General features: G+C 40.0%; 1 protein-coding gene across 3 annotated transcripts in view; it reads right to left on the bottom strand.

The window, feature by feature from the left end:
- Positions 1 to 421: 421 nt before the first annotated feature.
- CTPS2 (CTP synthase 2) overlaps positions 422 to 24,354 on the bottom strand; it is a 110,115-nt gene continuing 86,182 nt past the window's right edge. For all 3 annotated transcript variants that reach the window (XM_070365470.1, XM_005888710.3, XM_070365471.1), the window contains exons 17-19: positions 17,575 to 17,719; positions 3,315 to 3,425; positions 422 to 1,990 (exon numbers count right to left, since the gene is read on the bottom strand). In XM_070365470.1, the coding sequence (XP_070221571.1) occupies positions 3,356 to 3,425; positions 17,575 to 17,719 (215 nt within the window). In that variant the 3' untranslated portion in view covers positions 422 to 1,990; positions 3,315 to 3,355. The remainder of the gene's footprint in view (positions 1,991 to 3,314; positions 3,426 to 17,574; positions 17,720 to 24,354) is intronic.

Genomic DNA, 24,354 nt, shown 5'->3' with positions numbered 1-24,354 from the left:
GTTTTTAAGTGCCCTTCCTTCCGGTCCTATTTACATGCATCATTAGCCCAAAGCGTAAGCACTGTATTATAAGTTATTTTAGAAGTCATAATCATTACAATTGTAAACTCCCACTGAAGCCAGACTACCCCTTGAGCTGTTCAAGAATCCCCTTGGTGCTTACGTACCTCTCTCTAGGAGGCCTATTCCAGCTTTTAACCTTCTGTGTGGGCTTTTCATTTGGAGCCTCTTGTGATCTTCAAGCTGTAATTTTCACAAGTGGCACCCTAAAGCTCTTTAATATTTTTGTTTACCAGAAGTATTCATTTCATTTCTGCATGTTTGGTAGATGAATCTTCTGTAGCAGTTCACAAAATAATGTTTAACAGCATTAAGAGAAAAAAGTTAAAGCCAAAGACAACCACAAAAAAAAATCAAGTGAGCAGTTAAAATATTTATATTAGTTTCAGAAGGCTCAAATGTAAGCAACAACTAAGTCATCGCAAGCACATTCAACAGGGAAATCAGGAAGCATACTGGATAAGAATGTTGTACAGCTGGCCAGAGACTGGGGCAGGTGAGGGAGATGCGGGGCTACATCCTATCTTTATTTTAAAATCTGGTATTTTGCTCTTTGTGAATTTTTTAAAATGAGTTTTGGTTTTTAAAAATTCTTACATTAAAATACTACTGATGCTTCCTCCAAAAGTCAAATAGAATTACCATATGTAATTCCACTCCTAGGTATAACTGTTTACCAAAAGAGCTTTAAAAAAAAAAAAACACAGATATTCAATTATTGACAGAACTTTCATGGTGGTCCAGTGGACTCTGTGCACAGTAGGACTCTGTGCGCTCACTGCCGAGGACCTGGGTTGGATCCCTAGTCAGGGAACTACGATCCCACAAACCTCACAGTGTGGCAAAAACAACAAATGCAATTATTTACACATGACTGTCTACAGAAGCACTATCACAAAAGACAAAAGGTAGAAACAACCCAAATGCCCATCAATGGATGAATGGATAAACAAATTGTACTCTAATCCATACCAGGAAATTCTATTCAGCCTTAAAAAGGAAAGAAGAACTGACATAGGCTACATTGTGGATGAACTTTAAAAACATCAAGCTCAGTGAAAGAGGCCAGACACAAAAGGCCACATATTGTATGATTCCACTAATATGAAATATCCAGAACAGGCAAATCCACAGAAATAGAAAGGAGTTGCGGAGGGCTGGGAGGGAGGAATGGACAGTGACTGCTAATGGGTGTGGGGATTTATTTTGGAGGAATGGAAATGTTTTGGAATCAATAAAGGTGGTGGTTGCACAATACTGTGAATGTACCTAATGCTATTGCATTGTTCACTTTGAAATGGTTAATTTTATGCTATGTGAATTTCAGCTCAATAAATATGTGTGTGTGTGTATGTGTATATGTGTGTGTGTGTGTTACTGATTTTGACTCCTGAATTTTTTTATGCTCCCTTAAATTCAATGCCTGAGGCCAGGGCCTTACTTACCAACCCTAGTCTTGGACCTGTTTCATTTCACTTTTTAGTAGAAATAAACAGTGAGAAATTGAGATAAGCTTGGGCCACATGTAAATCTGTGGCTGAATTCCAGGTAACAGAAAGACTCATTTTTGACTCAAAACTAGTCATTGTCTGTGCCCTGCCAGCCTTCCCACATAGCCTGGAGAAGCCTCAGTTACCTAGATCCTTGCTTACCATCTGGACGTCACCATATGCCAGACAAAACACCATAACACTTTCTGTCCATTGAGATGGTTGGGAAATGTTTAATCAGCTGAAGAAATTTGCAAGAACCAAAGGTTGCCTCTGGAGGAAGAAGAAAACCACCCTTTTGATTCTGGTTTATTGAAGTACGTATTATTAGATTCCCCTTGAGGCTGGACATCCCATGTTTGGTGGAGAACAGAGTGATTCTACAAGTGTGGTGATTTCATCAGATAGTTCCTTCATCTTGGCTTCAGTTACTTCAGAGCCTTAAAAAAAAAAAAGAATATAAATATTAGCCACATCAGAAGCTGAATAATGTAAGTCTTTAAAGTACCTCCAACTAATCTTTGCATCATTTTGGTTTGCTTCTGAAAGGCTTCATGTTTGAGGCAAACCTAAACAAACCTGGATGTGCCTTCCCTGGTGAACAGCAATGTTCTGCCCCTAAGTGAAATAAGAAGAGAAATCATACTGGAGCGACTGACTCTGTACAAATTTTCCAAAAGCTGCTGTCCCTACTAAAGAGCTGTGGTGCTGGAGAAGACTCTTGAGAGTCCCTTGGACAGCAAGTAGATCAAACCAGTCCATCCTAAAGGACATCAGTCCTGAATATTCATTAAAAGGACTGATGCTGAAGCTGAAACTCTAATACTTTGGCAACCTGATGCGAAGAACTGACTGACTGGAAAAGACCCTGATGCTGGGAAAGATTGAAGGCGGGAGGAGAAGGGGATGACAGAGGATGAGATGGTTGGACGGCATCACCGACTCGATGGACATGAGTTTGAGCAAGTGCTGGGAGTTGGTGATGGACAGGGAGGCCTGGCGTGCTGCAGTCCATGGGGTCACTAAGAGTTGGACATGACTGAGTGACTGAACTGAACTGAACTACTAAAGAGCAGGAACAATTTAAGACCTGTCCTACCCCTAGGGATGTCCAAGCAGCATCAGCCTGTGAGTGTGAATGGAATAAAGCCAGCCAGGCTGCTACCTTCTCTAATAAAACCTCCAGGAGCTGTGAGGGATACAAGCTGGCCTTGGAAGCCAAGCCAGTCTCTGACATCTCCCTACAAAGAAAGAAAACACTATTTTATTTTCTACAAATTCAAGGAAATCTGCTTTTTCATGAGTGACCTAGATCACGGGTCAACACACTGTGTTTGGAAATAAAAGTTTTATTGGGACACAGCCCTGCCTATTTGTGTGTAGACGTTCAAGCCTGCTTTCCATCTCCAATGCACTGTAGGGCCTGAAAAGCTGAAAACAGTTTCTGTCTGGCCCTTTACAGTACAAGTTTGCTGACCCCTCAGCTACACTCTTACAGCTCTAACCACCACAGCCTCCATGTATCCATTTATAGGTGCTCAGATATACTTATTCCTGGCCTCGTGCACATTCCTAACTGCTAGCTTTCTCAGGGGTGTTCCAGATTACCAGAAGCATAATCAGCTGTCAAGTTTGTTCTGCTCACTATGCCAGTCAAACAGGAGCATCCCGGGATCCTGTGAGATGAGTCCTGTGATGCTCCCTTCTGCACCAAGATGACAGCTTGTCTATAAAACAAACAAGAACTTCAAGGTTCCATCTCACCCTCTCAGGTTGTCCTGGTGATTCCAAGTCACGGGTCAGTTTCAGCTGATTTCCAACTCAGCTAACCTTGGCTCTGAAAAGCTGTCATCACTGGCATCACTGTATCTGTCACTAGAGCAAAAGATGAACTGATTCAGCAAAATGTAAAAAATTTTGCACAATTATTCTATTTATGATCCCAAACACTTTCCATAATTACCCCCCACTCAGAGAAAATACTAAGGAATATTCTAATACTACTTCTTAGTCACTCCAGGAAGACATTAATTCAACCATAACCAATGGTCTCCTTCTTTTGTCAGAGGAATTGATCACTTGCTTTTATTTTAAATTGGAAGTACTTTATTTAGAAAATTTATAAAAGCATTTCAGTTTAGACTGAAATGTATAACCTTCTGAAGACCACTAATATAGGCCAACAGCATGGAAGTTTTCCATTTCAATAAGCATTCTCATAGGTCCAAGGGTTTGAGAAATAATTTGTACAATTTTGCTGTTTTCAAATTAGAAACTTTATGTGTTGCTCCAACTATGTCGAGTTACATGTAGTATTCAGTCTTGACATAGATGCCACCATCTTGGGTTTCTGTAGAAATAAAGCTTCTCCACGAGATAGGCCTACAATTGTACTTTGACTTGAAGCCAGTCTCACTTTGGGGTTCCTTTTGCTTGGTTCCAAGTAAATCAGCAGGCTGATCAACCCCTCAAAGCTCTACTGATCTATGAAGATGGCTTTGCCAGGACCTAAGTGTTTTATGCCTGAGCTACTTACTCCTAGCCTTGGCCAAGGTTTTGCTGACTTATAGCAACAGAAGTTTGAATTCCATAAGAGTCCAAAATTCACTTTTTTTAAAAGAGAGGAGAGGAAGCAATTGGAGAAATCCTATGCTAACAGGCTAGAAAACAAAGATTTACGCTAAACATATTGAGTAAATATCAATAAATACATAAACAAAATCATAACAGACAATTTCACTCTCCTCCCTGACTTCTGGACAAAATACTGAAAGGGGGAGGGTGGGGCTACAGCATGGTGAAGACAAAGAAAAAGCTTAAGAATGGCAGAAAAGACAAGATTTGTTAGATGAACAATCAAGTAGAAAATATCTCCTAGTTAGATTTTAATTCAGGAAAACCACTTCTACTGTTATCAAAGGGTTTTCAATAAAGAAAACACATAATAACCAAAGAATATTTTTTCAAAAAAAGAACCGAGAAAAGTTGATATATCCTTATCCATGCACTCTCACTATACAAACATAGAGTCCCTTCTGGTTCTCTGCAACAAAAGGGGATTTGGAAGATGCACTCAACTTCCTATGTGAGAAGAAATGAAGGTCAAGGATGTTCGAGTGACTCACCAGGCACACAGCTTGTTCGAGGTGGGGCCACAATCCCCATATCATGCTAACCCAGGCCACAAGTTCAAGTCTCAGCTGTGTGGTACAGCGGGCCCATGAGGTGTGTACCCTGATGCCACAAGTGAGAAGGTCCAAAGGGCCAAAGGAACTCCATTTTCTCAAGTAGTTCAAGCTTCCTTCCCTGCTGCTGAACTCGGGACAGAGTGGGGTGGGCCCACATCTTACCCCTCACTGTCTTGGTTGAACTAGTTATTAGCTATGTACCTTCAGACTGGTCACTTGACCCCTTGAGAGTCCAGAAAAAATTAGTAAGGATACCTACAACACCTCCCCAAAATGTTATGAGGGCCAAAAGAGACTGCACAAATGCACTCTGAAACTACATAAAAATACAAGCCGTTGTGGTTATGAGGGTTATGTGTTTATAACATGATATTTCTCAAAAAGTCATGGAAATACAAAGAAGCAGTGAAAACTGCCAAGTGCATGGTTTTCCTGTACCAAGAGTAATTCCCTACCCACTTTAGCAAGTGGACTTGGGTGGGTCTAACCTAATGGCTCTCATTTCCTGTCTGCTGGCTATCAGCCCTAAACTCTGCCAATGCATCACTATGGCACAGGGTAAGCCTAACAAAGGGAAGCTCCAAGGCAAATGACCGGGTTCACTCGTTTTTTCATATGTGTTTAGGGGTGGAGATAGAACGACCAAATAAACCACAACACTCAAGAACAGAATTCTCAAAATAAGCAATGCTGCTAAGCATGCTGATTTTATGGCAAGTCATGTGCCAGCAAAACACAAGTGCTAGAAACACAATTCTGCATGCAGAACAGCAACAGCTCCTGCAAATGTAATAAAATCTGTGCCATGTAAGACTTAGGGGTTCGTTTTTGTTTCAAACAGAGTAGACTTAAGTCATAAGATATACTTCTCTGGGGATATTTTCACTTAGTTCGAGACATCTCAGCTCTATCTTAAGACTAACGTATCTCTTTAAATAATCTCTGTACACACACACACACTTCTCAGTGGGGAGAGTTATTAGGTATTAGGCTCTTACATGTTAAAATTTTTGAAAGGCCACAGAATACGGAACTGTTCATGTGAGTCTTGTTACATTTGAGGAGCAAACAGTTTTAAACCTGCACTGTCCAATATGGCAGCCGCAAGCCACAGTAGCTATCTGAATTTAAATCAACTACAACCAAATAAAATTTAAAATTCCATTCCTCATGTGTATACACTGAGCCATACTTCAAGTGCTCAACAGGCATGTGTGGTTGGTGACTGTGATACTGGACAGTGCAGATTTTCTTTTTAAGGTAAAAGCATTCTTTATTCCTAGTTTCTTTATTCCTAGTTTCAAATATTACACTTCTATGTTTAATATAAGAAACATATATATACACATATATATATGTATGTATGTATATGTATGTATGTATATATATATATATATATATATCGGGCTTCCCCAGTGGCTCAGTGGTAAAGAATCTGCTTGCAACACAGGAGACATAAGAGACATGGGTTCAATCCCTGGGTCAGGAAGATCCCCTGGACGAGACCATGGCAACCCACTCCATATTCTTGCCTGGAGAATCCCATGGACACAGGAGCCTGGCAGACTACAGTCCATAGGGTCACAAAGAGTTGGACATGACTGAAGCAACTTAGCACACAAATATAGAAAAACTTTGCCAATGCTAGAATTAAAATAGAGCTAAGATAAAATTGACATAATCATAAGGACAGTGCAGATTATAGAACATTTTCACCACTGCAAAAACGTTCTTTTGGATAGCACTGATTTAGAACAAATGAATAATGATTTTAGCAAAAACAAACCATAATCTCCATGCGATGGTTCCCCTTGTCACTCACTAAGAAAGGTTTTTGTAAGGTCTGACTATATACAGTCAAAATCACAGCAAATCTCCTTCATGCATGCAAGTACCCTCCAAATAATGGAAGTACTCTTTTTTAAAAAGCTGTTTACTGTACTATTTCCAAGACAAAATCAAAATCACCAGCGGCAACACACAGGACTTGCCATCCTTCAGCACTGGCTCAACTTACAAAACTTGATTGCCACGGTCTACATGTGGTTCTTTGACAAACGAAAGGCTTGTCATAGTCAAGTTTGTTTGTCAAAGACTCCTGGTTCCTAGTCAAGTCCTAAAAGAATAAAACACACATTCCAAGGCACCAGGGCAACGGCAGAGTACCGCCTCACACAGTCCGCCTTCTGTGCTACCCTGAGGCAGCTGTTAAGCCATTTCTTATTCGTTAACACAAAGAGGTAGTTGGAATTAAAAAATTCTAATAGCATTCTTAAGATCCCCAGCATGCATAAATTCCTATAATACTTTATATCAAAATCCATTTCATGTGGAGAAAGCATGTTTTAAAACAGGTTGCCATGCACACAGTTTTCCCCAAAGCGTTGTTATCACTATACTTACTTCCTTCTCAAAGAGCCCCTGGAAGCCATAAAATATAAGAGCAACGGAATGAATAACTTAGTATGTTTTGAATGAGTCTTGCATTGAATAGTAAATGGTAGAACACAACCCTGGCAGGACATTAAAAGCACAGTAGTCTATATCAGTATTAACTCCATCCCTGGCTGACACTGCATCATCAGCAGGCAGTGAATCACGATCAATTAAAGAGCACCTTTTCAGCAACATTTAATCCCTTAGGGAAGGCATACTCAAATGGTGCTTATCAGCAGTACTTTACAAGAAACAGTCTCAAGGTACGGTTTTGGAATCCAACAATAAGCAGGGGAGCTGTTTTTAAGATGTTTGAAAAAGCTGTTGAAAAAGAAAGCAAAAAAGAATCTTCTTTTCCAGTTCACTTTTGCTTGAAATGTAACATAGGGGGAAAAATGGTATTTTTATATCAGTTCAAAGTTTACAAAGCACCATCTTAACTGTCCTTCACAGCAACCCTAAAGGATGAACATCCTGAGGTTTAGGAGTGGGGACTTGAAAAAAAATTACCCAGGAAGTGGCATATCCAGAAAATAAACCCATAGCACCTGCTCTGTTTGTCCACACTATCCCCACAAAAATAAAATATTTGCACTTTATATGGCAAGAATGGTCCCTGGCAACATCAACCATGCAGACCAAAAGTTAAAATAAAAAGCAAGGTGATTCCAAGTTTAAAACAGTGCTGGAAAATGCACATTAGATTCACACAGGAGAAAAGGAGTGTCTTACTCTCCTAGCCAAAGAGAAAGAATCACCCCAAGTGGGATAAGGATGCCTTAGAGGGAGAAATGTATACTCTAATCAGCAGAGAGACCACGCCTACCTCTAATGGCCATCATCAGTAACCATTTGGGGAACCAGCATCCTAACAGGCTACAGATTACCTTCCACCAGATTGCCAGCAGAAGGTGGATTGAGAAGAGGAAAGCTGGAGGCATGAAGACCAGGTAGGAGGCTTTGCAGCAGGCAAGAGATTAATAATAATAATAATAGCACAATAACAATTCCCATTTAATTTCCTACCATAGACCAGGCACTGTGCTAAGTGCTTTCCATTTAGGAAAAAAATGCACTCTTCGTTACTACCTTGTAAAGTGGGTACTATTACCATCTCCTTTTTATAAAAACCATCTTAGCTGGGGGTCTGTATCTGAGGAGACTCTTAGAATATTGATGGATGGGAGGTTTCTGGGATATGAATACTGGGAAATGATGTTCCAGTTGCTATGTGTGTGCACTTTTACAGGAAGTGAGTCCACAGCTTTCATCACTTTCTTGGAAGGTGATCCGTCAACCCCAAAATGTAGAGAAGCATTAAGCTACCCGATAAGTCCCCAGGACAGGGCATGTGTTCTTATTGGACTAGTCCTTGATTCTCTTGTGCCCAGCACCATGGCTGGGGTGGTGTGAGCTCCAGCACATGTGGTGCATTGAGTAGATGCTAAAGCGTGCAGCCATCAACAGAAGGAGCATCATGCAATTTGGAAAACTGGGTATGAGGTGTTCAGTTCAAAAGATAAGCGTCTCTAATTAAAAACTGAGGTGATACTTTGAGAACATATGAATATCCCACTTTTCAAAACCTTTCATCTAATGGTTTTGGCATCCACTTATGATCCCTTTTTGACTCAGTTATTACATCAGGGGTGGCATCTACATTTTTTTAATTGGCCTTTTTTTTCCTGAGTATTATTTTGTAATTTTAAAAACATATAATGTGTTATAATCCAATTTTGTCATTACTGTTTTTGGTGTTCAAATTGTCCAAATGAGGCCAGCAGGAATCCTTTCAAGCTAGCTTCTTTGACCTTATACAAAATCTTCCCCTTGGTTTTTAAACTCTTCTTTCCTTTAAGTCCAGCAACACCTTCTGGCCTCATCCTGTACTTTTCTTGTCCCAGACTTGAAACCAACCATTTCTTCCAGGAGCCCTAGTTCATTTCAGTGGGGGATGGTATTTTAGAAACCAAAATGGAGAAAAATGTTTCTTTACAAGAGACCTCTAGACAGTCACTATCTTAATCAGGTGTTAAACTCAGCACCATTCACTGTGTGACTAAAGAGGGAATATTATGCGCCGCACGTGCCTCCTGATGTGTCCTTATGAAGTCCACGACATCCCCAATGAACTATTCTTCCAAAAATGCCTAACCTGAATCGAATCAAGACAAAATATGAATCAAATTCTGGTCATTGCTACAACCGGCCTGGCCTCTTTATTTTAAAAGTCACAATATTGTAAAGTAATTATCCTCCAATTAAAATAAATTAATTTTTTTTAAAAAGTCATTGTTATGAAGAACTGAAAAAGAGAGGGTGATTACCCAGATTTAAAAAAACTAGGAAACATAACCAAATGAACCTCAAATTCATTACTGATTAAATTTTTTAATTTCAAAAAAAGCTAAAGAGACATCTGGGGATAAATGGAGAAATTTTAATATGAACTGGATATTAAATGATGTCATGGAATTAATGTTAATTTTCTTAGGTGTGATCATGATACTGCAGTTATGTGAGACAATGTCTTCAATTTTAGGAAATGAATGATCAAGTATTTAGGAGTGAAGTGCTATGATGTTTGCAACTTATAAGTGCTTCTGAAATAAGTTTATACAGTGAGAAAGAGAGAGAAGCAAACATGGTAAAAAGGCAACAATTGATGAATCTAAGTGAAAGGTATACAAGTATTCACTGTACTACTCCTTCATCTTTTCTATAGGCTTGAAAGAATAAGAGAATTAAAAAAAAAGAATTGGGAAAAATACACACACACACTCACTATTCTCATTACAATCACGAAAGGAGTCATGTATGAGTATAAGCTAAAGACTGGAAGGAAAGACTCAAAAGCGAGGACAGTGACCTAGTTAGGTTTACAGGTTTATGGATCCTTTTTCCTATTTTCCAAATTTTTTCTAATGCCTCAGCTAAAAGTCAACAGAAAACAAAGCTTTCCCAGGCTTGAAGACAGCATATCACTTCAAAGGAAAAGCCCAGTAGTCACAGGACAGAAACCAGAGACAATGGTGAAGGAAATGAGTGCCTTCGCTCCCTGACTGCAGAGATTCAAAGAGAAACGTGAAGAGGAGCACAAAGAATCAGGAAATAGAAAGCAGTGACTGCACCTCTGTGCTTCCTTTAAGACCCTCTGATTAGAAGTAGTTTCAACTCTTGAGTTTGGTCTGAAATAATCAAGCAAATACAGTGCACCACGGAGTCAACTCTCCTCCCATTTCTATACCGGCCTGCCTTCCGTTTCAACTCAAATAGACTATTTTTCTGCACAAGAGATAGATTGTGTTGGGTGGAGACATGGAATTTAAGATCCTAAAACCTAGAATAAAATGCTGCTCACATGTCTTAAGATTCTGCTTTTATATTTTAAAAACATGTTTTCCCAAACAGCTGCATTTCTGTGAACTGAACTCCATCCATCTCGGTTCTTGCTTTCTGACACAGAACAAGCACTATCTAAGCAAGAGAGTTTTACTCTGACCTGACAGAGGAGCATGATAAATGCCAGCATCACCAAAACTGGAAGTCATTCCTGACCTCAGTGTGGAGTGACTGCACCTCAGGGCCTTGTAGGGCAGCCCCAGAGACACACAGGCTGAGAAACAACCTATGACTTTAGACTCTTATCCCTCTTCTCTTTCCAGTTGCTTAAAAATGGAATTCTGAAGCTGCAAGGACCTACTGTATAGCACAGGGAATTATATTCAATATGCTTTAATAAACCATAATAGAAAAGAAGATATATATAAAACTGAACCATTTTGCTATACACCAGAAACTGAAACTAACACAACATTGTAAATCAACTATACTTCAATTTTTTTAAAAAAGTGGAATTCTGGACATAAATCATGTGCTTTGTTTCTACATACTGAAGAACTCACAATTATAAGAATCTTTGGATATTCTATTTCATATAAATCTCCTACAATTTTTTATTACAATTACATGAAGCAGTCTCATTCCATTACATCATATACCAGCAAAACCATGCAAATTTGTGGTTACTGTTTAAACATGGGACAAATTATACTTAGATACTAGGAGAGAGATATCAGCAAATAATTACAATGATTTATTTAATGGACCATAATTTCCCATTGGAGTTCTTTATTCTAAAAATGGTTTACTGGACTTGTGCAAAAGAGTTAACACAATAGGCTTGAGGCTGACATCTTTAGAAGGGCCTGTTGCTGGGGAACTTGGCTTTCAGAATATTTTCTCCATTACTAACTGATAAGGTCATTTTTGGGGGCCTAGGCTGTTTGTACAGGCAATGTGATCATGGTGAACACTTGCTTTCCTCCTGGGAGCCTGGAATCTGGGTGGTTGCTAGGCAGAGAATGTCCATGTGACCAGCCTCCTATAGAAACTCTAAAGCCTGAGTGTCAAATGGGCTTCTCTGGGTGTAAACATCACACACTGCATTTGTACTGCTGGAGGGAGGGTGAGCTCTGTGCGAACTCTCACGGGAGGGAGAGAGCATAGGAAAGCTGCAGATAGATTTCTCCAGGCTCTACTTACACCTCTTTTCCTGCCTGAGCAAGCTGTGTATGCTTATTCTGTCACTGAAATGAATTTTAGCCATGAGTACAACTATATTCAGTTCAGTTCAGTTCAGTCGCTCAGTCGTATCTGACTCTTCGCGACCCCATGAATCACAGCACGCCAGGCCTCCCTGTCCATCACCGACTCCCGGAGTTCATTCAAACTCATGTGCATCGAGTTGGTGATGCCATCCAGCCATCTCATCCTCTGTCATCCCCTTCTCCTCCCGCCCCCAATCCCTCCCAGCATCAGGGTCTTTTCCAATGAGTCAACTCTTCGCATGAGGTGGCCAAAGTATTGGAGTTTCAGCCTCAGTGTCAGTCCTTCCAATGAACACCCAGGACTGGTCTCCTTTAGGATGGACTGGTTGGATCTCCTTGCAGTCCAAGGGACTCACAAGAGTCTTCTCCAGCACCACAGCTATATTCAGATTGCTCCTAATCAATCATTAAATGTGTGGGTGGTCTTAGAGAATCCTCCAAACAAGATTTGGTTTGATTTTTTTTTATATTTTATTTTATTTTTTAACTTTATAATATTGTATTGGTTTTGCCATATATCAACATGAATCCGCCACAAGTATACACATGTTCCCCATCCTGAACCCTCCTTCCTTCTTCCTCGCTGAGTCGCCAGTCCAGGTTCGATGCACGATTTAGTTTGATTTTGCAAGTACTTTTGAGTAGCTTATGCAAACCTAAAAAAATAATATCCTAAAACCATTATGCCTCTTGAACAGACTCCCACAAGTCTAAAACCAGGTGGACCTGGTCTTCATAACTGCTACCATTCTAGAAGATACCAGAGTAGCTAAGAGTTCAGCTCACCAGCTCGAGATCCCAAAGTAATATTCTTATTGCAGTAAAATATAAACACAGTAAAACATAAAGGTGCTCTACATGGCAGAAAGCAAAAGTTAGAGCCCAGGTGTATTTGCTCAAAGCCAAGGATTTTTACATTGTGGGTTTTTCAAGACATCGGTGGCACATATGCCATACATTTAAATAATATCAGCCAATTTCTGGGAAAGGAAGCCATTATTCTAGTGTTCAAATTTCTTGTCACATTTGTTTAGGATTGATTACAGACAGTAATCTTGTTTGACAGAAATACAGTCCCAACTCAGCTCACATTAGAGCCTGGCTACCAAAGCAGTTACTTGCTTTTCAATGCTCACTAACACTGTGGATCTGGGCAGGGAGGAGCTGAAGTGCAAGGTTCCTCTGGAATCCTAGTGTCTGCCACTGGATTAAGTCATGGGCACCATTCTTAGTTGGAAAGCCCCCTGCAAGGTGTCAAGATTAGACAAGACTGTATCCTCCCGGGGTATATTTAGTATAGTAGGGGATATATCCTCCCCTACATTTAGTACTGTAATGGGAGTAAACAACCACTGCATATTGGGGAGCAAGAGAGACGAAGATAAATAAGATGCTGGCTTCTCTTAAGGAATGCAACAATTGGTGGCTGATACACAAGAATTCTCTGATCACCGTGGAAGCCTGCTAGTCAGCTGTGATTACAATCTCAGCATCAGAGTCTTGTTAAGAGACACAGTGTCTTGCTCAGGAGTTGCTAGCAAGCAGTTACTTTTCTTAGAAACTACCAGTGAACTTTACCCAGAGACTACCAGCCCCCAGGTGGGAACTGACAGGCCAGCCAGTACAGAGGTGGGCAAGCCACACAAACCAGATGTCATTTATATATTAGTTGATACTTGCAAATAACCATATAGTTATACGTGAACAATTATGCACGTGTTATTTCTCCCAGCCATCTACCTTGTTCCACTGTCATCCTCCTTTCACGTGTGAGCACCTGAAACAACGGAGAAAACAGAGTGGCAGGGAAGGGCCAGAGCATATATGCAACAGGGACCACACTGGAATATCCAATCTGCTGTGTAAGCTGTGCAGCATCACAGCACAGGAAATGCATCTTCATATGCAATCTCATACAGAACCAAGCCATGGGAGCCAGGACAAGTGGAGCTGAAGCTTCACTGAAGCAGGGAAGCGCCTGGAACCACCCACCCCAGGCCACTCCTCAGAGCAGCCTGGATTCCAGCTCCACAGGGCACGGTGTGAAAACCACTGCACTGGTTCAAGAGTGCAGGGAGTGATCATTAATTCATTAACAGGTCCAATGTTCAAAATATGTAAAGCTGTTCCCATCTGAACACACAGTTAAAGGAAATTCTAGGGAACTGTGAGGCTCTCCTAGCAGGTAATACTCCAAAGAGCAGGCTCATGTAACAAAGTACACACAGACACACCATGCCATAATCCTTTGTTCAGTCACTAAGTTATGTCCAATTCTTTGCGATCCCATGGACTGCAGCACACCAGGCGTCCCTATCCTTCACTATCTTCTGGAGTTTGCTCAAACTCATGTCCATTGAGTCGATGATACCATCCAACCATTTCATTCCTTGTCACCTCCTTCTCCTCCTGCCCTCAATCTTTCCCAGCATCCAGGTCTTTTCCAATGAATCAGCTCTTCACATCAGGTGGCCAAAGTATTGGAGGTCCAGCTTCAGCTTCAGCATCAGTCCTTCCAATGAATATTCAGGATTCACTTTCTTTAGGATTGACTGGTTGCATCTCCTTGCTGTCCAAGGAACTCTCAAGAGTCTTCTCTAGCACTACAATTTGAAAGCATCAATTCTTCAGCACTCAGCCTTCTTTATGATCCAACTCTCACATCCATACATGACTACTAGAAAAACCATAGCTTTAACTATATGGACCTTTGTTGGAAAAGTGAAGTCTCTGCTTTTTAATATGCTGTCTACGTTTGCCATAGCTTTTCTTCCAAGGAGCAAGCATCTTTTAAGCCATTCATATGGCTTCAGTCACCATTTGTGGTGATTTTGGAGCCCAAGAAAATAAAGTCTGTCACTGTTTCCATTTTTCCCCATCTATTTGCCATGAAGTGATGGGACCAAATGCCATGATCTTAGTTTTCTGAATGTTGAGTTTTAAGCCAGCTTTTCCACTCTTCTCTTTCACCTTCTTCAAGAGGCTCTTTAGTTCCTTTTCACTTTCTGCCATAAGGGTGGTGTCATCTGCATATTGAGGTTATTGATACTTCTCCTGGCCATCTTGATTCCAGCTTGGGATTCATCTAGCCTAGCATTTTGCATGATGTACTCCACATATAAGTTAAATAAGCAGGTTGACAATGTAGAGCCCTGACATACTCCTTTCCCAATTTTGAACCAGTCTGTTGTTCCATGTCCAGTTCTAACTGTTGCTTCTGGACCTGCATACAGATTTCTCAGGAGACAGGTAAGATGGTCTGGTATTCCCATCTCTTTAAGAAATTTCCACAGTCCTGGCAGTCCTCAAACGCAGTATCAAAAGACTCATTTGCTACAATGAGTGTCCACAATGGTAACTTCTAAACAAGATATATCCAGTTATTGTGGTAGTAACCCCTACCTAAGCACATGATTCTGGCCAGTTCCTTTCACTTTTAAAGTTATTACATACGATATTCTTAGATGAGAAGAAGTAAAGATGTAAAATCTCACCAAACTAGTATTTAAATTGTAAAGGAATTTTAATGAAATTTAATGAAAATTAAATTTTAATGAATTTTAACAAAAATCCCTGAGGGATTTTTAAATTCAAATTAGACTTTTAAAATCATTGTACAGGTCCTCCAGAAGAAGAGGTAAACACATTTTTTAAAATATTAAATAATAAGAGTAGGGTAAATAAGGGCTCAACTTACAATAATGCTATCACAATGAAAAGGGTGGTAAGGATTCAGAAAAAAGAGATGAAATCACCAGTGGAACAAAACAGAAATCCCTGAAACAAATCTAAATTACTTAATTGGTGAGAGTGGAGTGGTGTCAAGGGGACAGAGATCCCTACCTCATATACCACACCAAAAATAAAGTCCATATATATTACATATTGAAATTATAAAACTGAAACTGTATCAGTCTCCCAAGGCAATAGAAATAAAAACAAAAATAAATGGGACCTAATCAAACTTACAAGCTTTTGCACAGCAAAGGAAATTATTTTTAAAAAAAGAAAGAAAAAACAAGCTACAGAATGGGAGAAAATATTTGCAAATGATGTGAAAGACAAGGGCTTAATCTCCAAAATATACAAACAGCTCATGCAACAACAACAACAAAAACCAACTGAAAAACGGACAGAAGACCTTGATAGACATTTCTCCAAACAAGACCTACAGATGGTCAACAGGTACATGAAATGATGTTCAACATCACCGATTATTAGAGAAATGCAAGTCAAAACTACAATGAGGTATCGCCTCACACCAGTCAGAATGGCCATCATTAAAAAGTCTACAAACAACAAATGCTAGGGAGGGTGTGGGGGAAAGGGAACCCTCCTACACTGTTGGTGGAAATGTAAATTGGTACAGCCTCTGTGGAGAACAGTTTGGAGGTTCCTCAGAAAACTAAGAATAGAACTACCATATGATCCAGCAATCCCACTCCTGGGCATATACCTGGGCAAAGCTATAATTCAAAAAGATACCTGCACACCAGTGTTCATAGCAGCATTGTTCCCAATAGCCAAGATATGGATACAACCTAAATGTCCATCGACAGATGAATGGATAAAGAAGATGTGGTACATACATACAATGGAATACTACTCAGTCATAAAAAAGAATGAAATAATGCCATTTGCAGCAACATGGAGATTGCAGCAGACCTAGAGGTTATCATACTAAGTGAAGTAAGTCAGAAAGAGAAGCACAAACACAATATGATACCACTTATACATAGAATCTAAAATATGCCACAAACGAACCTATCTCCAAGACAGAAACAGACTCACAGACACAGAGAATGGACTTATGGTTGCCAAGGGCGAGGAGGGAAGGGAGACGGATAGACCGGGAGTTTGGGATTAGTAGACACAAAATATTACATTTAGAGTAGATAACCAACAAGGGCCTAATGTATAGCACAGGGAACTATATCCAATTTCCTGGGACAAACCATAATGGAAAAGAATATTTTAAAAGAATATATATATATATATGTATATATATATGTATAACTGAGTCACTTAGTGTACAGCAGAAATCAGCACAACACTGTAAATCAACTATGCTTTAAATTTTTTTCCTCTGAAACTATAAAAGTGCTAGTGGAAAACAAATGGGTAATTATATAATAATCTTTTGACAGGGAAAGAGTTTAGGCATGATACTAAAGACATAATCCACCAAAGTAAAAGATCTGATTTATGTTTAAAGAAAACAAAAATAAGGACTACATAAAGTCTTTATTTAAAGTTCTTTAGTGAAAATAAAAACTAAAATAAACCTAACAAAAACTAATGAAAACCATTAACAACTTAAAAACAAAACCACTCTGAAAAAGTATGTGTAATCAAACAAAGGATTAATGTCCTTTATATATAAAGAGCTTACTAATGATCAAGAAAAAGGATAATAGCAAAAGGAAAATTAGGGCAAAAGATATGAACAGGGTATTAATAAAACAAAAAAGCCAATAAACATATAAAACATTCATGTACATATATTACTCAGAAAGTTAACAAAAGAAAATCCCTTTTTTCACCTACCAAAATGACAAATATCTGTAAAATAATAGTCAGCATCAGCATGATTTGGAAAACTGATATATTACTCTTGTAGATGTGATTAAATCACTTTCATTCAGAGAAAAATGTATGCTTATTAAGAGGGGAAAAAATGACTCTCCACTTTAAAAAATAAATCCTACAATGATATTAAATTTTATGAGAAGCCTACAATGTTGATAATTGTATCTTGAGTCATTGCTAAGGACACAGTAAGCTGGTTACCTTGAAGACAGCTTGCATCCCTGTAGGAGATAGGCATTCAGATTCCCAGTTGCCGCAAGTAACAGCCCCAGGTATGGAGGGGAAGGCTTCATTGGCCTAGAAGAAAACTCGGGATGGAACTGGACACCAACAAAATAGGGGTGATCTGAAATGAGAATAATTATAATGCAATTGAAGCTGATAAATCTGACAACCATCCTTAAAATCTTATGTTTAAATAAGAAAACTCATTAAATGGTAAGATTTAACTTGTTACCTATATCATAGCCAGATATTTTCATGATCCAACTTGGTAGTAGAATTTCAAATTGTAAAACACATCTCACTAACAAGAGATTCAGCATTTTATTTGTGGAAAGTATTAGATCGAGCAAAGTTAAGCAAAAGTTTTTGAATGGGAAGATGATCTGCTATCTAGGCCCTTCCAAGACTTGCAATGGTTCTATTTCCATGGGTGGGGTCCAGGGCAGGCTACCCCAATGTATGTCTCAATGACATACTGATTATTTTGAATTAAAATTACTTAAGATTGAGCTGATGTAAGAGGGACACTTTGACACACACTCCACCCAGTCTCCCTAAAAGCAGGAAATAAACCTCTCATGGAAAGGTACACTCTCAACATATGGAGGTGGAAGGACATCCTTATCACTAGAGACACGGAATCTGGGCAGAGAAGCCTATATAAACACATTTTGTGACTTCTTTAATTTACTAGCCAAGCTCAAATTTCAGTTAGATTCTTCAATAATTAAGCACTCAAAGCCTAAGTTTCTTTGTCCTGTTAATTCCTCATATATTTATTGTTTCTGTGTATAAAAAGTACAAAACCTACCTACTTTCTCCACTTTTTAGGTTCCATTTCTAAGAGACCTCCATTTGTACAATTTTTTCTTTTTCTCCTGTTTATCTGTCTTGCATCAATTTTATTATTAGTCCAGTCACAAGAACTCAAGAGGGTAGAGGGGAAAGGTCCCCTCCCTCAACAGCCTGATATCCTCATTCGTCAGGCTAACTGTAAGTCACTTTCAGATGGTTCAGGTCATTTCCTACAAGTTCTCCTTTCCCAAGGGATGGGTCCCCTGGGAAAGAAGCAGGTATAACTGCTTTTCTAGTCACAGCTCTGGGCTGGATATTAATCACAGACAGCACCAGGAAGCTGATCAGGCACTCATATTTCAGCTATGTCAATTTATCTTCCCCTTCATGAATCACAGCCTTGTCGTGGCAAAGGGGCTTGCCTAACTCAATGAAGCTATGAGCCATGCCCTGTAGGGCCACCTAAGATGGACAGGTCATAGTCAAGACTTCTGATAAAATGTGGTCCACTGGAGAAGGAAATGGCAAACCACTCCAGTATTCTTGCCACAATAAGCCCATGAATAGTATGAAAAAGTAAAAAGATATGACACCTCAAGACGGCACCTGCCCCAGGTCAGAAGATGTCCAATATGCTACTAGGGAAGAGTGGAGGGCAATTACTAGTAGCTCCAGAAAGAATGAGGTGGTTGGGCCAAAGCAGAAACAATGCTCAGTTGTGGATGTATCTGGTGGTGAAAGTAAACTATGATGCTGTAAGGAACAATATTGCATAAGAACCTGGGATGTTAGGTCCATGAATCAAGGTAAATTGGACATGGTCAAGTAGGAGATGGCAAGAATGAATATCGACATCTTAGGAATCCATGAACTAAAATGGATGGGAATAGGCGAATTTAATTCAGATGACATGCATGGATGTGAGAGTTAGACTATGAAGAAAGCTGAGCACCGAAGAATTGATGCTTTTGAACAGTGGTGTTGGAGAAGACTCTTGAGAGTCCCTTGGACAGCAAGGAGATCCAACCAGTCCATCCTAAAGGAGATCAGTCCTGAATATTCATTGGAAGGACTGATGCTGAAGCTGCAATTCCAATACTTTGGCCACCTGATGCAAAGAACTGACTCATTTGAAAAGACCCTTATGCTGGGAAAGATTGAGGGCAGGAGGAGAAGGGAATGACAGAGGATGAGATGGCTGGATGGCATCACCGACTCAATGGACATGGGTTTGGGTGGACTCCGGGAGTTGGTGATGGACAGGGAGGCCTGGTGTGCTGCGGCTCATGGGGTTGCAAAAAGTCGGACATGACTGAGTGACTGAACTGAACTGAACTGAATGGAGAAACAGACACAGAGAACAGACTTATGGACACAGGGAGAGGGGAGGAGAGGGTGAAATGTATGGAGAGAGTAACATGGAAGCTTACATTACCATATGTAAAACAGATAGCCAATGGGAATTTACTGTATGTCTCAGGGAACTCAAACAGGGGCTCTGTATCAACCTAGAGGGGTGGGATGGGGAGAGAGACGGGAGGGAGGTTCAAGAGGGAAGGGACATCTATGGCTGATTCTTGTTGATGTTTGATAGAAAACAACAAAATTCTGTAAAGCATTTCACCTTCAATTAAAAAATAAATAAATTAAAAAAAATAAATTAAAAAGAAATGGCAATAATACACAGAAAAACTGTACAAAGATGTTAATGACTCAGATAACCACGATGGTGTGATCATTCACCTAGAGCCAGACATTCTAGAGTCCGAAGTCAAGTGGGCCTTAGGAAGCATCACTATGAACAAAGCTAGTGGAGGTGATGGAATTCCAGCTGAGCTATTTCAAATCCTAAAAGATGATGTTGTTTAAGTGCTGCACTCAATATGCCAGCAAATTTGGAAAACTCAGCAGTGGCCACCAGACTGGAAATGGTCAGTTTCCTTTCCAATTCCAAAGAAAGGCAAAGCCAAAGAATGTTCAAACTACAGTACAATTGTGCTCATTTCACATGCTAGTAAAGTTATGCTCAAAATCTTTCAAGCTAGGCTTTAGCAGTACATGAACTGAGAACTTCCAGATGTACAAGCTGGGTTTAGAAAAGGCAGAGGAATCAGAGATCAAATTGTCAACATTCATCAGATCATAGAAAAAGCAAGAGAATTCCAGAAAAACATCTACTTCTGCTTCATTGACTACACTAAAGTCTTTGTGTGGATCATAACAAACTGTGGAAAATTCTTAAAGAGATGGGAATACCAGACCACCTGACCTGCCTCCTCAAAAACCTGTATGCAGGTCAAGAAGCAACAGTTAGAACTGAACATGGAACAATGGACTGGTTCAAAATTGGGAAAGGAGCATGTCAAGGCTCTATACTGTCACCCTGCTTATTTAACTTACATCATGCAAAATGCCAGGCTGGACGAAGCACAAGCTGGAATCAAGATTGCCAGGAGAAATATCAATAACCTCAAATATGCAGATGATACCACCCTTATGGCAGAAAGCAAAGAGGAACTAACGAGCCTCTTGATGAAGAAGAGAGTGAAAAGCTGGCTTGAAACTCAACATTCAAAAAAATATGATCATGGCATTCGATCCCATCACTTCATGGCAAATGGAAGGGAAAAAAGTAGAAGCAGTGACAGATTGTATTTTCTTGGGTTCTAAAATCACTATGGACAGTGACTGCAGCCATGAAATTAAAAGATGCTTGCTCTTTGGAAGGAAAGCTATAACAAACCTAAACAGCGCATTAAAAAGCAGAGATATCACTTTGCTGACAAAGGTCTGTATAGTCAAAGCTATGGTTTTTCCAGTGGTCATGTACAGATGTGAGAGATGGACCATAAAGAAGGCTGAGCACCGAAGAATTGATGCTTTTGAATTGTAGTGCTGGAGAAGATTCTTCAGAATCTCTTGTACTGCAAGGAGATCAAACCAGTTAATCTTAAAGGAACTCAACCTTGAATATTCATTGGAAGAAATGATGCTGAAGCTGAAGCTTCAATACTTTGGCCACCTGACGCGAAGAGCTGACTCACTGGAAAACACCTTGATGCTGGGAAAGACTGAAGGCAAAAGTAGAAGACAGAGGCAGAGGATGAGATGGTTAGATAGCATCACCGACTCAATGGACATGAATTTGAGCAAACTCCAGGAGATAGTAGAGGACAGAGGAGTCTGGCATGCTGCAGTCCATGGGGTCACAAAGAGTTGGACATGACTTAGTGACTGAACAACAACAACTTATCTCCTGTGATGAAGAGTCTCCAAGTGATAAAAGGATGGCCTTTCAATATGTTAATAGTGGTTATGGCTCAAGGTGGCAAAAATTCAACATATTTTTATTTTCTTCATTATAATTCTTTGTATTATATGAACCTTTACAGTGAATCTCTTACATTGGGCTTCCCTGATAGCTCAGTTGGTGGAAGAATCACCTGCAATGCAGGAGACCCAGGTTTGATTCCTGGGTCGGGAAGATCGGCTGGAGAAGGGATAGGCTACCCACTCCAGTTTTGGGGGGCTTCCCTTGTGGCTCAGCTGATAAAGAATCTGCCTGCAATTGAGGAGACCTGGGTTCAGTCCCTGGGTTGGGAAGATCCCCTGGAGAAGGGAAAGCTACCCACTTCAGTATTCTGGCCTGGAGAATTCCATGGGCGGAATAGTTCGTGGGGTTGCAAAGAGTCGGACACTTCTGAGGGCAAATAAAGCTGTTACATATTGAGAGTTGTAAGAAACCCCTATATGAGCAATTTAAGTTCTCCTAGATGTAATAGGAACAGAAAAATAGTTTTTCTCAGCTATCTGGAATCCCCTGTTTGTGAACGGTAAAAATTAATGGGCAACATTTTCAAATCTGGGTAAAAATTTTCTAGGATTACAAATTCCTCTCCCCACTCAAAACTCTCAAAAACTATGTGTATTCCCAGAATAGGAAGCAACTCCTAATTGGAGATTGGGCAACTCTCTATTCCCATAATTTCCATAGTAAAAGCATGGTTGATATGTAGTCCTTACTTTAAAAATCATTTTAATGGCCATATATATATCAAGTGAAGATGATAAAATATAACTCTTATAAGAAGAAGTAAATATAATTTTAAATCTTTCAATGGGATGCTCTATGAAATGATCTGAAAGTCTAGTGTGGAATTCAAAATCACAAATCTCCATCACTTACCACTGAAGACCCCAAACTACTGCTCAGTAGTGAGGAAATCCTGGTTGAATAGCAATATCCACTCTCCTAAGGTTATCATTTAAAGTTTAGTCCTTATTGTAATTAAATAGATAACAGTCTAGCAGATTGTTCTCATCTAATGGTTATAAAGCTTTAGAATAGGAAAGGACTTCAGAAGTAGAGTAAATGTCCAGGTATAGATGCAAAAGCCTGGAGACGCTTTGTCCTGGTCAGCTAGCTGAGGTTTCAGCTTTCATCATCTGACTATTAGCTGACGCCTCCCTTTGCACCTGTGGGGCCAGGCGTGTCCTGGGGCACTCACTACCCACTTCAGAAGCCTTGATGCAAGGTCACCATTTGTTCTCTCCTGCAAGGACTGATCTTTCAGTTTTCAGATGATGATCCTTCTCCTACTTTGAGTCTTCTTTATAAAATAGTGGCAGTATCAGATAGCAGTTTTTGTGTTTCTTTTCATTTTTGCTGTGCTCTGCTCAGTCGCTGAGTTGCGTCCAACTCTGTGACCCCATGGATTGCAGCCTGCCAGGTTTCTCTGTCCATGAAATTTTCCAAGCAGGAATACTGGAGCAGGTTACCATTTCCTTCTCCAGGAGATCTTCCTGACCCAATCGAACCTGCATCTCCTGTTTCTCCTGCATTGGCAGGCGGATTCCCCACTCACTGAGACATACCCAGGAAGCCTGTTTTCATTTTTACTTCTTATTAACTAAACAAAAGTTGGAAATCCCCCCCAAAAAAATTAAGCTTTGGTGTACAAAATGGTAGCCCTTGGCCACAGGTGACCATTTAAATTCATTCAAATTAACTGAGCACATTTTAAGTGCTAAATAGCCCTAAACAGCTAGTGGCTACCATACTGAACAGGGCAGAATACTCCATCATTGCAGCAGGTTCTACTGGACAGCTCTGAATTCAGAAAATTCCAGTGTAGAAATCCACTATAGCATATCTAGGAAGAAGCGTCCTTGAATTAGAGGGACACTCTTGCCTGGAAAATCCTATGGATGGAGGAGCCTGGTGGACCGCAGTCCATGGGGCGCTAAGGGTCGGACATGACTGAGCGACTTCACTTTCACTTTTATACTTGGAGAAGGAAATGGCAACCCACTCCAGTGTTCTTGCCTGGAGAATCCCAGGGACGGGGGAGCCTGCTGGGCTACCTTCTATGGGGTCGCACACAACTGAAGCAACTTAGCAGCAGCAGCAGCAATAGCAAGTGTGAAAGCTTGGTGAGAGGAATGCCCTCTCCTCTCAGGAAAGTGTCCCCGCAAGAAAAGAAGAGAAACCATCTGTCCTTAGAAAAGAAACCAATGCAGCTTTTAAATTAAAGATGTGATGAATCCTACAGCACAGCATCTAGGGATGTCTCTGAAAGAAGCTGACAATATTGTGTTTTTGTACCACTAAAGACAGTATGGATCTATGAGCAATGGATCATGTCATAGCCAGGGAAAGAATATTTGAATGAATGGACCATTGCTCTGAATCACTTTATTCAAAAAATGCCCTATACCAAAATGAGGAAAGAGACCGAAAAGTTTTTATTTTAATGATATTCTACCAGTCAAATTGTCTTTTAAATAATACTCTTAATTGCTTTGAAACATATTCTGACATTATACTAATCACAAGCTTTGTTGCTCCTTTTAGAACTCCTTCAGGAATATAGAGACTCATGGATATGGTAAGAGTAGCTAAGATCAAAGTCTTCTGGGAAGTTTTCCTTAATAAAATGAACTCCCTTGCAGTCAGCTTTT

Source organism: Bos mutus, chromosome X (assembly GCF_027580195.1).
Source record: "Bos mutus isolate GX-2022 chromosome X, NWIPB_WYAK_1.1, whole genome shotgun sequence".
NCBI lineage: Eukaryota > Metazoa > Chordata > Mammalia > Artiodactyla > Bovidae > Bos > Bos mutus.
The sequence above is the reverse complement of the archived record's forward strand: the minus strand, read 5'-3'. Positions and strand labels throughout refer to the sequence as shown.